The sequence below is a fragment of the Athene cunicularia genome (genome assembly GCF_003259725.1).
Source record: "Athene cunicularia isolate RWA chromosome 12 unlocalized genomic scaffold, athCun1 chr12_part1, whole genome shotgun sequence".
NCBI lineage: Eukaryota > Metazoa > Chordata > Aves > Strigiformes > Strigidae > Athene > Athene cunicularia.
This window is the reverse complement of record NW_020799116.1, coordinates 2,774,724-2,790,655: the sequence shown is the minus strand read 5'-3', so window position 1 is coordinate 2,790,655 and position 15,932 is coordinate 2,774,724. Positions and strand designations below refer to the sequence as shown.

General features: G+C 45.0%; 1 protein-coding gene across 6 annotated transcripts in view; it reads left to right on the top strand.

Annotated features, from left to right (window-relative positions):
- GRIP2 (glutamate receptor interacting protein 2) overlaps positions 1 to 15,932 on the top strand; it is a 286,822-nt gene that overhangs the window by 159,594 nt on the left and 111,296 nt on the right. The window contains exon 1 of one of the 6 annotated variants that reach the window (XM_026857407.1): positions 12,324 to 12,402. The exons of the other annotated variants lie outside the window; for them this stretch is intronic. Coding sequence (XP_026713208.1) covers positions 12,324 to 12,402 — 79 coding nt within the window. Of the gene's footprint in view, positions 1 to 12,323; positions 12,403 to 15,932 lie in introns of those variants that run through there. 6 annotated transcript variants of the gene reach the window in all.

Sequence of the window (15,932 nt, the reverse complement as noted above, 5' to 3'; positions counted from 1 at the left end):
CAAGGAGGAAATCTGAAAACCTGGGTTTTACAGCCCCAAAAGATAAATGGTTGCCTGTTCTAGGTGGGCAGACTGTGATTTAATGTTAAGCTAAAGGTGGGAGGGAGGACAGGAGGACCTGACTCCTTCTGAGCACTGATTTTGACTTTATACTTATCTTCGTCTCAGTCCCTTCCACCCTTCAGGTCTCTCATAACTCACCTCTAGGCACATCCTTCCTCTGTCCTTGGGCAGTGGGTTTTTTTATTGATCCTGGATTGTGCATGATAGACAGCCTTGCAAATTAAAGGCAGAACTTGACAGGAGAACAAGGAGGTTGACGTAGAGGCCACGCTGATGCCATTGGGACCATTTGCTGTGGCTCCAGTCGATGGGCTCCCTGCGAAGGGATGCAGTGCTGCATCAGTGGGCAGCCTGGATGATGGAATCAAGACCTTCAAAAGCAATCCTGAGGAGTAATTTTAATAGTACTGACTGTAGCCTGGTCATAAATTTTTTCTTATGCTTGTCTTTTCTTGACTTAGAAATATGAATGGGGCATGGCGTGTGGGAAGTCGTTTGCTGCTGTATTGCCAGGAGATCTTGAAAGCTGTTGTAGATCCTGTTATCGATCAGGGGTTGTTTTAAGTGGGTGGGTTTGTCCCATGGCATGCAGGGCCTCGAATATCACTCTCTGCCCCCTGTGTCCCCTGGCATAAGGGCATGTCGGGGTGATGCATGGGTAGCCCCTGAGGCTGGGAAGTGCTGCTGATTTGCATCTCTGGCTCAAAGGATCAGCTAGGCCTTCTGGAGAATGAAGAAAAATTTCCTTGACTCAGATGACATTTAATCTGTGTCGTTATATAGAGAAAAATCAGGCCTTGAATATGGAAAGCTGTTAGGTCCACGAGGTCACCACTGGCCAACGTGTAGAGTATGTGAGAGAAAGAAATGCAAATTCAGATGATATTGTGGTTTGACATTTAACTGTTTTTGTGAGGAGACTCTTAGGTTGAGATAAAAACAATTTAATAATTGAAATAAAATAAAAATGATAATAGTAATAACAGAAAATACAAATGAGTAACGCACAGTGTGATGGTTCACACCCGCTGACTGATGCCCAGCCCAATCCCAGAGAAGAGAGAATTCTGAAACCACCATCCAGAAAACCCAAGCGGTGCTTCCCAATCAACCCTTATCTATATCCTGAGCGAGACGTTAGATAATTTGGGACATTCCACTGGCCAGTTTGGGTCCGTTGTTTTGGCTCTGTTCCCCCCACCCCAGCTTCTTGTGTACCTGTGTACTAGCAGGACAGGAGAAGTTGAAATGTCCTTGATCTCTTAGCAACAGCTAAAACCATCAGTGCATTAACAACATTCTTCTCATATCAAATCCCACACTGAATCCAAAGCACAGCACTGTTCTAGCTACTAAGAAGGAAGGAAAAACCCCAAATGCAATTAGCTCTATCCCAGCCAAAACCAGGACAGCACCTCCAGTAAATTTTGTATAAAGCTGTTCTCCTTCCTTGTGAAAGTCTTAAAATCCAGGGCTCCCACCAGGCTCCTTTGTGCCTCCAGTGTGAAATCTGAAGCAACTAGACAAAATTATAAGCCTGCATTAGTAAAAATGAATATTTTTTTTCCTGAAATTCTTTCTGCTATATTCACCTACAAAAAATTTTTAAAAAAGATATCAAAAAATCAGGAGCTAGAAAGGCAGGAACTATCTATAGACTGATGCTACTAGTCTGGGATGTTTTATGTCCTTCTGGCAGATCTAGGCTTTCTATCCTGTCTCAGTGTAAATACCTGGTAAGGAACTAGGTTTTCATCTCATACTTTGATGGAATTACTTTGGATGGCAATGGATGAAATGAAATGGCTTTATTAACTAGCAAAGTATTTTAACAGTGCATTGCAGAGGAGTAAGAGGACAAAAGTAATGTGAAATGAGGTTTCAGTGTTCGGACTCTGGTGGAGTCCTGAGATGATGATAAGGCTATAGATATTAGCAAGGTATAAAAGTCTGTATTTTATATTTTTGTAATCTGACCAAAAAATGTTTTTATGAGTTACAGATACAAACAGAAAGCTAAACAATATTGACTCTTGCTGTAGGCTGAAATTAAGGTCATTTTTCAATAAGTTCCAATAAATCTGGTGGTTACCAGCTGCTCTCCTAATGCAGCAGTTAACCAATAACAAGAAGCGCTTCTCTAGCTTTCCATTCCCTCCCCGATCCGTTACGCTGGCTCACTTAGCTTGGGTAAGAGGAGTGATCTGTCTCCTTGCAGAGTGTGTCGGGATGGGCTCTGGACAGGATCCCTCCATTCGCTTTGGTCTCTGTTGTATTGAGCTAATTGCATCCCACCATACTCAGGTGAAGGAAAATAGCACCATGTGCACCATCCTCAGGTCTAAGTTCTTGAAAAAAATTTTTTTCCATTATTTTCTTCTAATAAGGCTTTCTAAAAACTCTTCTCTGAGCACATTTTGGATCTGAGGCTCCGGGGGTCTGACACGCTGGAGTTGGGGCTGTGTCCTTGCCCAGGCTGGCAGCCTGGTGCTGAACTTCTCTCCTTGGTTTCACTAGGATCCTTAGGGTTATTGTAACCTAGTTTTTTGTGAGCAGTTTCCTTTTCTCTCTCTCCCTCTTGCTCTTTTGCTTTTACGGGGAGTAGCCAGACTAATCACACAAAGCTGTGGAAATCAACAGCAGTCTGTAATTCAGGACTTGATAACTGATAGTGGGAGGATGCAGGGGAAGGGTTGTTACAAAATCGCCACATATTTTATCAATCCCCAAGACATCTGTCTGCATTTCCTTTTTTACAATCTATTTCAGGAAACACAAAACCAAATGGAAACTAACTGCCTTTTCAGATAAATGGTCTGTCTTCACAGCCAATACGCCCCTTCTCATCTGAGTGCATTGGACTGTAGAGGAACAGTCATGAGATAATGTTTTCTCCTCATACACACTCTTTTTTTCTACTGAGAAAGCATGCCTGAGCAGAAAACGTGCTTTGGATGTTTGTCCAGAGTCTTGCAGCAGTTTGGTTCATACAATTGCTATTGCTGTGACTGTACTCTGTACTGCCTTGGATAGATCAGCATCCACTGCACTGGGGCCAAAGACCCAAAAAAAAAAAAAAAAAAAGTGATTAAAAACTAATACTTGCTAAGATATCTGTGTGAGAGCACACTTTTCACCAAGGTACCTCAGCCTAAGCATGAAGTTACTAGAGACTCAGCTTTTTCTATGAGAAGATGCAGCCTTTTCGCTGCTGACTGGCACGGAACCAAGAGGAAGTATCATCCTTTTTCAGTCAAAGGCTTTGCACATAACTCTTGGGTTTATTTTTTTTTCCTCTCTCTCTGCTTTCTTATATCTTGTTTGCTTATAATATCTTTGAATATTTTTTAAAGTTTTGGTAAATCAGGAATGTAACTGGCAGTGAGGAAGTCAGAATCTTCCTCCCTGTTTAATTTCTTCCCAGGTCTATTGCAACCTATGTGAGTGGCCTAAGAAATGGAGGTACTTGGGAGTTTTTTAGTTAAAAGGAGAGTCAGAACCCAGACATTCATGGGATCTGCAGAGTTCTGATATATCTGCCATTAGAAACTCCTTCCTGAGTCCAGGATGAGCTTTCTAACCACAGTCAGTCTAAATAGAAAGAGACATTTTCCTGAGAAACAGGCAATGACTGTGTGGTCAGGACATTCACATGAGCAGAGAGATCCCAGCTCAGATCCCCCATGTGCCTGATTTAGATCTGGAGCTGGAATTGGCATCTCAAGTTATTTTAGGTTATCAGTTATGATATGTACAGCCTCTGTATCATCACAGAAAAAAAAAAAAAAAATCAGTTTTTGCAAGACACAAAAATACTTCCCCCCTCAGATCTGCTGCCAGTGCGACAAGAAATGCACATAGAGATATGAATCCAATAACACAGGTCTCTGTTCCTGAAGTAATTCTTCCTCTGCCTGTAAGTGAGGGCTCCAAGGCTGAGCACCGGTTTATCCAATATCTGTTCAGTGATCCCAGCTGGAAAATAAAATAGTGGAAAATGAAATAGTGGCCACTTAGTTTACTTACCAACCACTGTCCCCATATATTAGCAACACCTATGGTCTTATATTCTAGAGATACTGGCAAGGTCTTGTCTTTGACAAAATCATCCCAGATTGGTAAAGCAGGAAGAAATAACTCCTTTTCGTTTCTATGATACATAGCTGAATGTTAAAAAAAAATGAGACGTTTTCAGAAAGCAAGGAATTTAAATAGTAATAATACACTGCCTGTGTTCCTCCCATAAAGCAAGCGTTACTTCCCTGAGCAGTTCATTTCTTATGTATTTTCTTTGAATCTATTCTTGTGTTTTCTGATGGACTCCCTTCCTGCCCTGGAAAGAGCTATTGCTTACAGTTTTGTCTTCAAGCAATGATCGTAATAATAGATATTAAAATGACTCAAGAAATCAGGTACTAGAGCACCCCCGTTTATACATTTCTTTCTGGAAAAAAAAATCCAAAGAAATACAGATAAGGCATAAACCAGACTGATTTGAATGACAAAAGGCAATTCTAACATCCCTCACAGGATAAATTAAAATGACTGTAATGTTTCTGATATATTTTTCTTGGAAAACAGCCAAGAGCTGAGCTTTTGTTGAGTAAGTTCAGGCTTTGTCTGTGTGTCTGTCTAGCTAAGGTGGTATCATTTGGGGCAGTGGAGTAGGCTGGTTTCAGGTTGCAAGCAGCACAGATGTGCTGATGGTTAAAGCCTCAGCGGCCAGGTCCACCCTGATTTTGGGAACCTCAGGGGGTGAAGTAAGCCCCTCACAGCCCCTGACCCTGCAGCGTACTGTTGGTGAACACAGATGGATTAGCTGCAGTCTTGGGCCATACCCAATGAGAGAACAAGAGCCTGGTCCCTTTCGCACTTCTCTGCATCAGACAAAGTTCAACCCAAGGGCTGAATATCATCAGCCTTTAAAAGCTCTTGGGGGTACACATGAAGAGACCTGGAGATGTTACTAGTGGAAAACAAAGCCCGTTGTCGTGTTTGTCTTGCGGTCATGTTGCACAGTCCTGCTTCATGCGGGGTGGGGGTGTTGAGAAGCTGCTTTTTGGGCAAAGCGTACGTGGCTCGCATGTCTGTCTGTGGAGGCAGGAGCCAGGCCCCAGGTGCCCTGGGGTGGAGTGTTTGGATCCAAGAAGATTCAGATGAACAAAACCTGGGAAGTGGATGGGGACATAAAATCATCAGGTGGCTGGTGTGAACTTGTTTCATGGTACTGAATTCAAAGATGCTGTGACTGCATTGGCCTGGGATTTGCTCCAAGACCTGTTTTGTTTAGGGGCTTCTTGGCAAATCCTGTATCAGACACCCATAATTTGGCTTGGGCCTTTTGAAGCCTTAAAGTATTAAGCTGGGTCTAAGTAAGGTTGTCCATCCAACACTGCCTTTTCTCCAAGGGGACCTGGGAAATCCTGTCAAAGCGGCAGGTCTCCAGAGGCGGCCTTAGGTCATTGGAGGAAGTTTCTTCATGCATGTCCCACTCATGTGTGGGTCAGAGCCTGGATCCTCTGTGGTCACTCCTTAGGGGCCCATTTCAGGTCCATGCTGAGAATCTCCCCACCGCAAGGAATGGGACTTAGATCCGTGGTGCCTGGAGGGAGCCCAGCGTGACCAGTCTGACCAGTGGGTTGGTGTGATGGGACCAGTGGGACAATCTCCATCGCTGGCTTTAACCATGTTTTTTTTGGGAGGTGTTGGAGTTACCAATGCCAGGTTGCCAGAACCCTGCTGCACCCAGAGTATTTTCCAAAAAACCCCCTTTATCTGCCACTTCTATTGTAGCTTAGGGTAACATGATATTTTCATTTTCCAACAGTTGCACCACTTTTTTTCCCCTGCACATAAGCATCAAATGCTGTTTGCTGAATATTTCACTTGTTCTTATCTGGACTGAAGGTTTCTGTTACCAGTGGCCCTTAGGGGACCAATTTAGCTGCACTGAACCAGTTTTGGTGTTCAGTTCCTTCTTTTCAAAGAGCTGCATTTCCACATCAGTTGAACCCTTCGTATGCTGCCATCTTCCATACTTCCAGCTCAATGAATGTTTAAAAAAGATATTTCTCCCTCCTGTCTATCCTCACACATACATATGCCTCTGCTATCTAAATGGGGGGGATGACATGAAAGCCATGCTGAGAAGCGGGGGAGATTTTAAAGTAAATCACATACCGCAAGGGACACAACCTCATTCCAGCTGAGTGAGGTTTTATGCACAGAAATGCAAAATATTCAGCCCATCTATCATTAAAGTGTTGCAGCCTCTCCTAGCCAGCAAGTGTCTAAGTAAATTCTGAATTGCTGACCATTTCTCAGCTCTCTGTCCCGACCTGTGCCATGATATTGTCTTTCACAGCTGCTAACATGTCTTGCAGCATCCCGTTGTCTGCAGGGTTCTTGTGCCGAGTAGATCTTCACCCTGTTGGTGTCTTGTGGCTTTCATGCCTTGGAGGAGAAGCCTGCAAAATTCTTTTTGTACTCTTCCAGTCTTAGTAAGAGATGCAGGCAGAGGAGGTAATTTCAGAGTCTGTTGTGTTTTTCGGATAAAACACACAGGATTTAAGATAATATGGGTGTTTTGGTGCACAGAGTATTATGAAATAATGCCTGGAGATTGGAAATGCAATAAGCGTTAATATTGTTTTAGGTTATGACTTTCCTTAATTTAACCAAGGTTTGTGATCTTGATGTCATGGTGGAGGAGAGAGGGCTTTGTGTTTTATTACAGGGATTTTTCAGAAGTATCGTTCTGACTTCAGCACATGGGTCTTTTCATGAGGCTGGTGCCCTGCAATCACACAGATGCTTTAGAAGAGCTCATCTCACTCTCTTCTTTGAAACATCATCCCGCACTGAGCTGCACAGGAATCAGTCTATTCAGACTTTAGAGGGTAAAGATACTACAGCTGGAACAAACTCCTGGAGAGGATCCCCGAAGGTGGTATGTGCACGTATCCTGCCATGAGTGTACAAATGCCCCTAAATCCTGTATTTTCCTTTTGGGCCATTTATTTCCCTTCAGATTGTAGCATCTGAGTGATGGATTGCAGAACTCTGCCTATTGCCTGCCTATCAGTTTAACTTCTCAAAGCTCTTTTAAAAGCTGTGGCACTGTATAAGCAGAAGATGTAATTATTTAGAGGTCTTTTTGCTGTAGCTCTTGACACAATGGAGTCCAAATGGTCTTTTTCACCCTAGTTGGCACAACCCTTTCTCACCATAGGATGGAAAAAGCCTGATGAAAATAGGTCAAGGGACTGTGATGTGAATGTTAGTATTGAAGATCTCCATCCCAAGCTGGTGTAGCACAGCATCTGCGCTGGGTTGGCTGTGTGTGGTGTGCTGGGGAGGCATGTGTTTTAATACTGGTACTGCCTAAATTGTATTATAGTAGTTGTGTGTTAGTATTAGTAGTATATTATAGCCCTGTAGCCTGTGCGGGGATATACCGTGTGCAGGGTAATACAAAATGTGAATGATTGAAATCTCTGTCCTCAGCATGGCTGACTCGATAGAGCATCCAGGAGAGTCATTAGGCATGTTCGTGTAGTTCCCTTCCCATCTCGGGCACAGGCTGTTATCCCTGCTGGCTCCTGTTTACTGGACACTGCTGCTCAATTCTGCATAGTCAGACTCTGCTATTTAGGGCTGGCACCAAAGCAGCATTATTTGTTTGCTTTTTCCATTCCATATGCATGTCTCCTCTTCCCTTAAAGCCATAAAGAGAGCATAAAGAAGACCCCTGCCTGCCTGCTTGGGCTTGCAATGACCACCCAGACAGGACACCTTGCTCTCCCAGTTCTCTCCCATGCAAAGCATTTCTCTGAATGAGTTCCATGCGTGCTGGCAAAGGAGATGTCAAGCCCATCTCCAGCACAAGCCCAAATCATCGAGGGCTGGGATCCATTTATTTATTTGTAGCATATCCTCTCAGCTCTGGTAGTCGAGTTATTAAAATGAGGCTTGTCAGCACACCGAAGAGGGTTGGGGTAGCTTTGCATCTTTCATGCGGTTTGATCCTGCTCGGCTTGTTAACACTCAGTTGCTTTTGTGATTAATTATTCAGTCCTCTCCCTCGATACTGGGGTATAATAGCACAGCCCCCATTTCTGCTGAGATTCACAGTTCTTTGCTTTTCCCTGCAAGCCGTTCACACCACCTCGAAGTGCAGAGGAGGAGTTCTGGGCTGCAATGCTTAAAGAGCCTGTCAGCCACCCGAGCTGCTGCTTTCCCTGTGGCACCGCCGCGGCAGCCGGGCAAGGACCGGGGCTCTGCCCACGGGCAACCATCAGTCCCAGCTACTGCATGGGCCAACGTCAGCGGGGAGCAGCAGGGAGAGCTGTCCCCGAGTGCCCTGTCCCTCCAAACATGGGCTCTTATTCCAGTGGGTACTTGCTGGATGGGGGCTGGCGTTGACTCCAGGTGCAGTCAGACGCAAGAATCACATATTGGAGGTGAGCTTGTCAGTAGAGAGACTTTATTTAGGGAGTCAGGCTTAGCAGCACTCTTCCCTTTCTCTTCTGGATGCCTTTTGAACAGCTTTCAGTTCAAGTTTTTGTAATCACTCAGGAATAGCTTCTTCAGCCGTTTGGTTTTAGGAGTGTTGCTTGTTGTCTTGTTTTGCTCTCTAAGGCCACATGTGCAAAGAAGTTTGTTAGTTCTCTGCATCCAGGGCTCAGGCACCTGCTTGCACATAGCAGGGGCTTGTGCCCATGGTGGGGCAGGTGTGGGGTCACTCCCAAGTGTGCTGCTGTGGTCAGGTGTTGGCGTGTGCTCACGCGTGTGTGGATGGGTGTAGGGTGAATTTGCGCCCAGTGGGTGCTGTGGCTGTTGTTACTGGGATTGTGTTTTGAAATGGGTGAGCTGAGTGCTTGTTGTAACTGAACCATCGTCTGTCCTCTGGGGCTGCAGGTCCCATGGACCACATGCAACCGGTGGCCCCCCACCCCCAGCTCCAGAAGGCACCTTCTTCCCTCCCTGAGTACCCTTGGCTGTGCTTCCTGCTTGAAGCCCCAACTGCTGGATAAGGCACGGCCTGAGGTCTGAATAATTAGCAAGGAATTAGTTGTATTTTCTTTACGGCTCAGTCTGCCTGGTTCTTCTGATGTTTGCATCCTTCTCCTTTCATCTCAGCCTCCGTGGCAGGCGCCCTGCGTAGTCGTGAGCTGTTCTGCCAAGGGGTGGGCAAACACAGCGCCGTGGGGGGCCACACTTGTGCCCCAGCCCTGAGGGGATGAGCCTGTCTTTCGCCCTGCTGCAAACTCCCTGTCTGCTACTGGACAAGCCACCCTTCCTTCAGGTCCATAAAACAGTGAAGTGCCAACTCTCTTCCCTACCAAAGGTGTTGGAAAAGCTGATAACTTTATGCTTAGGAAGTTGATGAAGCATTAGCTTGGGTTTCTTTATGTTTTATTGGGGTCCATAAATTAAACGGAAGCTCACAATGATGAGGAAAGGAGCCAGGGAGAGCAATTATTTGTTGGGAAGACATCATGACGAGTGGTTTTGCTACATGTTAATTGAAAGCGTTAGAGGTTTTGGCAAAGTAACACCCGAAGGCAGCTGGTACTGAGTGTATAGAGCAGACTACACAGGCTGCATCACTCACTCGCTGTTTAGGAAGCTCAGTAGTAACCAAAAGGTGTTAATCAAAGAGCAACTCTAAGACTTTGAGCCAGATGACAGAGCCACAAAACCTCAATCCTCTGAACATCCACGCCTCTGTTTTTAAAGCTAAGGCCCCTACCCGCAGACCAATTTACTGTCTCCAAATGTTGCTCGAGCTGCAGTTTCCCCATAGGTTATAATTTTTGAATGGCTCATCCCTGCCAGATCCCTTGGGGATGTTTTGCTTGACCTCCCAGAGCTGTACTTACTGTAAATCTGTGCAAAATCTTTGGGGCTCCCTATGCGGATGTGTTGTGTAGACATGTGTGTTCCTGGCCTCTGCCCACATGCCCTCACCATAAAATTTAAAACATGCAGACCCAAGACCTCAGACACCTCTCAGGTGGGTGACGGGGGGGTCCCTTTGAGCCCTGGCTGCCCACCACCGCATGATGAGCTCTGTCACCATTGTGGTGCCAAGTGTCACTGGGGCCCTCCCTGTCCCTGGGGCCAGATCCAGCCTGTGGGAATGACATCTCCGATCAGAGAATCACAGTGTGTGCCTCCACCTCCAGTGTCCATTAATAAGCACATAAATAACCCGCTTGCGTCAGAGATGCTGAGGGTAATACGTAAGCTAGAAACAATCCAGAGTGAACGCTGGACTCGCTGTCCTGGCACTTAGATCATAGCAAAAATAAAACTCGAGCCCAAAATGCCCTTTTCTTTTTCAAACCCAGCCAACTCTTGAAATTACTTTGGGTCACATCATAAGTGTAGGTATCCCAGGTGTAGCTTCTTCATAACAAAGCAGCATTTTAAGACCCCAATATCATAACCATTGAGCCATATTGGTCATATTATTTATTAATAATTGCCATTTCAACAGTATAAAGCTTCACTTTATACCGTTGCTTAGTCTATTTAATGCTTGTGGAACTATTCATGTTACAGGGAAGCTAAAATACATAATAACATGTAGGATTCAGACTGTCTATAAGAATAAGTTTCCCATCTCATGTTTCAAGAAATTAGTTCCATAATAAGAGTATATGAAATAAAGAAGTATAAAATACATATTCTATACAACATCTTGGTAAAGTCCCACTTACAAAATCGTTAAATCTCTCAAATTATTATATAAATAAATATTTTATTGTATTTTAATGTGCTTTATTATATTCTGCTGTGCCCTGAGTACCTTGACTTCATAAATAAAAGAATTATTATGTAGAGTCTTTGCAATATGAAAATTAATGCTTAAATGCTTGGAGACCTAAAAAAATTTCAGCAGGTTTTCTAAGGCTAGTGATAAGGATTCATAAACACGCTAATTTTTCCACTCTTAAACATTTCAGGTCAATGGAGTACAAAGAGGAGATGTTAACAAAACCTGTGCTCTTTTAATAAGAGACTGAAGCATTTAAAGGGCAGCGTACCCAACTGTTACACTGCAGCACACTAATAACATCTCCAGACACTGCAATAGAAATAAAGCACGTCAAGATTGTATAATAACTCTATTAATCACTTTTTCCAGTATCACGAAGCGAGCATTTTACAGAAACATTCTAACCCCGGCCCCCTTTCAGTACCTTGGGAAATCTGGGGCAGTTATTGCGTCCCTTGTTTGAGTCTCTGAACTCCTTTTTGGGGTGGTGCATGTACCGTGTTTTTCTTCTTGGAAGGAACCAGGAGCAGGATGTGCATATGTGTCTGTCCCACCTGCCTGCCAGGAGAGGCTTTGGGAAAGGGACAAAGCCAGTTTGATGCAAAGGCACATTAACGTGCTGATTCCAGCTCTCCTCCTGATCTGATCTCAAGTCCTCACTTGCATTATTTACCTGTTTTTCCCCTAATGTTGTGACCTGGAGGATGGAGAGGGAAGAAAGCTCTGGGGTGGGAGCATCTGCGCTTGGTTTATGGTAGGAGCCCGTTGCAGGGGGGACATCAGTGACCTCTCCAGCCTGGGGTCAGGTCTCCTGAGCCCTGGGCAGGGTTGGTGGTAACAACCATCCTGCTGCTGTGGCTCTGCATCGCACACAGGATCTGCACATCGCCACGACACGAGGCTCCAAAGTCCTCAGTGGCCAAAGATTCATTAAGGGATAATACTGCAGGCGGTCTCTGGATGGACAGCCCGTTGCCCATTAAGCACACAACGGGGAAACTGGGGGTTGTTCTTTTCCTCCTCGTGTGAATTTGCATGTCTAATGATCTGACTGCCTGGGTAGCAGGCACATAAAATCGGATTGGATGGAGAGGTTTCCAAAAGGATGTACTTGACCTCTGCCACCCACTCTTTCCGAAGCTTCTCAGTAGCCACGAGGCGTCCCAGAAGAAGATAATTAGGCTTGCGCTGTTTCAACCTCCTCTGATCCCTAAGAAAGAGTTAATTACAGTCTTTTCCCTCTTGCTCAAAGGTGCCTGGGTATTATTATCAGAGCTGTAATTATTCATGCTAATTGCTTATTTGGAGAGGAAGAGAGAATGAGAGAGAGAAGCCCCAGACTCCACATCAGTGATTAGCAGAGCAGAGCAGGTGCACTTCACTACGGCTGGACCAAGGGAGTGCCAGGGCTGGAAGGAGGTTGGGGATGCCGGAGTGTTTGTGAGCGAGCGGTGGAGCAGACCCCATCCTGCTCATGCTGCCTCCTCCTCCAGGACTGAGAAGAAAGGGCATGCACTTCTTGCAGACCTTCCTCCGGTGGAGGGCACTCCGAGGTAATTGTGCTGCTGATCGGAGTCTTCATTTGTTTTGTAGCTTAATTAACCTTTCATCGGGTTTTTATTTTATTTTGCTTTAAATCTCCCTGAGAGGGAGCAGGGTGGGTTGGAAGATGTATGTCTGAGGTTTATGTTTAAGCTCCTTTGCAGATCTTGTGGCTGATACTTCATTAATTGAAAGAAAACATCTACGATCCCCTTGGTGGTGGTGTTTTCGAGTTGGGAAGAGGAAGAAGAGGTGGTGTGTCTGTCCTCTTCCCTAGTTACAGGCTCTTAGTAAGGGTGCATTTCCTTTGGAGGCTTATTCCTGTAACCAGATCTGGGGCTTGCCTGTTAAAAACAATGGCTTTAAGCTTTATTTATTGTGGCTAAGGGTGTCTGAAGTGTGATGTCCCTGATTAGATGCTTTGAAGGCAGCAGCATGGTAAAATTTAGCATGCTGCAGAAGCTGGGACTTGGTGGGAAAACGCTGTGGGAAGCTGCCTGCTTGGGTCTACCTGCAGTGCTTTGGGGATGGTGGTGTGCCGTGAGTGTAACGGCACACGCCAGCTTCTTCTGAAGTGACCAAATTGTTGGTGAGGTGGGAGCTTGTTGTGAGGACCTGAGTCATCCCTAAGAAAGAATTATTTTATTTTACTTTATTTTTCGCTGGAACAGCGGGACCATGTGTCCTGCTTGACAAGGATTGCAAACTGCTCCTGGTATCTAATCTTTGCATGAGTCAGTGCAGTGGTGAGCGGTCCACTGGTGTGGGTTGTTTCCTGTTGATCTTTCTTGTTTTCTCTTAAGCCTTTGGTTCCTGCCGTTCTTAAGGCTGAGAAAAACAACCCTAAGAGTCACGCTTACAGATGACATGAACTATTTTAACAAAATAGGTTTTAACAAAAAAAAAATGGAAGAAGCTGGCCCCTGCCAAATACCTTTGAGTGTTCCTCTGTCTTTATAAAGGTGTCTCTACTGTCATCCTTGTGGACGACCGCCACGTGTTGTGCTGAAAGCCAAACCAGACTGCTCTCTCTTCTGGAGATCTAAAATTATTATCCTTGTGCTTTAACATCCTAACTGGCCGTAATTATGTTTTAATGTACTGAATAATCTTTTCATCTGGATGTTTTACTACTTACTTAAATTACACAGGCTTTCCATGTTCATATCCTCTTCCTGACAGAGGAATTAGCTCAAGTACAGCGAGGTGGGGACCGAGGACTGCTGCTGCAGGGACTGCAGTCGTCCCCATCCTCTGGGGTGGGAGCCAGAGACAGGGACGGGGGGATGTTTCCTTGTTTCCTTGTCGGGGAAGTTCGGATTTACAAAGAGGTCAGAGCCTTGGGCCGCTATTCTAACAGGTATTGTGTTGCTGAATGTGAGTTGAAGGTTTATTTGTAGTTTTCTAAGCCTTTTGCATGCTGATGATTGGGAATGCTAGACACCTCCATGAAGCCAAGGGATCAAAATTTACAGCAGTGGTACAAGAGAAATAGCCCTTAGTAAACCCAGTCCATCCAAATCTGGATCCCCTAAAGATAGCAAATCTTTAACTTCTCTTGAAATTTCTAGAAATTAAGGGTCTTTTTATTTAAAGAGTCCTAAGGTATCTGCCTAAAGCACAGTGATTTTTTGTCTATTTTCCTTTTTCTTTTTTTTTCTCCACATATTTTCTGACAATTACCACTTCATCCTTTGCTGTTCCCAAGCAATGTGTGTGGGCATTATCCAGCCCCCACCCCAGAGTTTTCCCCCAGGTCACAAAGTGAGGGTAAAAACACGTAAATAATGCAAGTGAGGACTTGAGATCAGATCAAGAGGAAACCTGGGATGAGCACATTTCCTATGGACCTTAGATCTCCCAAACACCTCCTAAATAACGCTGTTGGAGAACACTAATCCACCTTTGCGTGCTCCTACAACAAGCTTCCCATGCGCAGCCAGCAGCGCTTGCTTCCTCTCTGCCTGCGGTTTAATCTTCACAGTGGGGTTGAAGGATTATAAATGAGTGTTGACCATGCACCTGGGTCACTCAGTGGTTCGACTCCATGTGCAAATTGCCTGGGGAGGCCAGAAATCTTTGGGCTGTAGACCTGATCTTTGCTTTACAGGGGTTAAAATATGGCATGTTGCTGCTATCAGGGAGAACAGGGACCCCAGAGGAATGTGCTCTGGAGGCTGCCAAAGCCCAGGGGAGACCGTGATCTTTCTCATGAGAAACACATCCCTCAGGGAGGGACTACAGTGCTGTCTCTCATTGAGATCCCCTGATGGTGGGGGCACTGCAGCAGCAGAATTTCCTTTGAAAATCTCTACAGTTCATGTCCTTTTCAAGTCCTAAAGGGATTCCTTGATGGATTTTTCTGTCTGCTGTTTCTACTTGGATATCAGAGTTAGAGTATGTAGGTAGGGGAGAACTCTTAACTATTACTGGATTTTTCCATTAAGCTGTTGCTGGTGGGGAAGCTAGGCTACAGATACTGTGTGCCAAATGTGTCTGTTGGAATGGGTTAATGCTGGCTCTGGACAGGCTGGGGCTGAGCTACTGCACTGCCATGGTGTCCATTCCTGTTCGCTGGGAAGGGAGGTGACAAGGCTGCCAAGAACAACTTCTCCACTCAGTGCTTGGTGTTGGGACCTGAATGCTGGTTTGCGTGGTCAGTGACTGGAGGGTGACCAACATGCATCCTAGGGATGTTAACCATTGTTTTGATAATAGTAGTAGTTAGTAATAATAATAAAAAAATAATTTAAAAAAAAAAAAAGCCTAAGTGACCTCGAGTGCCTTGTGCAACTGTCGGACCTTGTGTGTCATAGGAAGAAGGATGTAGGATGTCTAACATGGGGAAGTCCCAACCAGAGACAACACTGTTACCCTTGACGTGTTGACATCCAAATTTTTGGGATATAAGTAAAAAGGGTTGAAGCAAGGTGGCTGCAAGTACAGGGCTGGGTAAGAAGCTGGGCAGGGAAGACTCCGTAGCAGTTTGGTGTGTTTGCTAAACGCCTTTCATCTGCTGTTGGCTTGTATTGGGCTCGGAGCTAATTGGGAGATACACAGCCAAGCCTTTCGGAAAGCAGGCGTGTTGAAGCAGACGTGGTGTGTTTTGATGTGAAAGGCTCACCTGTAAGTATTAGCCTGTCTTTCAAATGATTGCTGTGGGAGAGGGATTTTGGAGGGAGATGGCACAGTTGGGTTTACTGGATTTTTCAACTCCAGAAATTGAAATCAGAAAATGTAGAGGAGAGGCTTTATAAGAGGCTGGCTCTGGGAGTGGGGGGTCTGGGGAAGCTGACTCTCCAGTCTACATCAAGTATTGCAGTAGTTTGGGCAGTATTATAATTTTCCTTTTTTTATTTTTTTTTTTAATTAATTAAAAGGCTACATCAATCAGCACTCATTGAGTTTGACCGATCTGAGATTCAGTGCTAATTCATGGAGCTGCTCTGCATGGGGTGTGTGAGTGTCTTTAGGGCTACGTAATCATCTGTCAGTTTGAGTTCTTGCTCCATCACCCACCAGTATATTAGGGGGGGGGGGA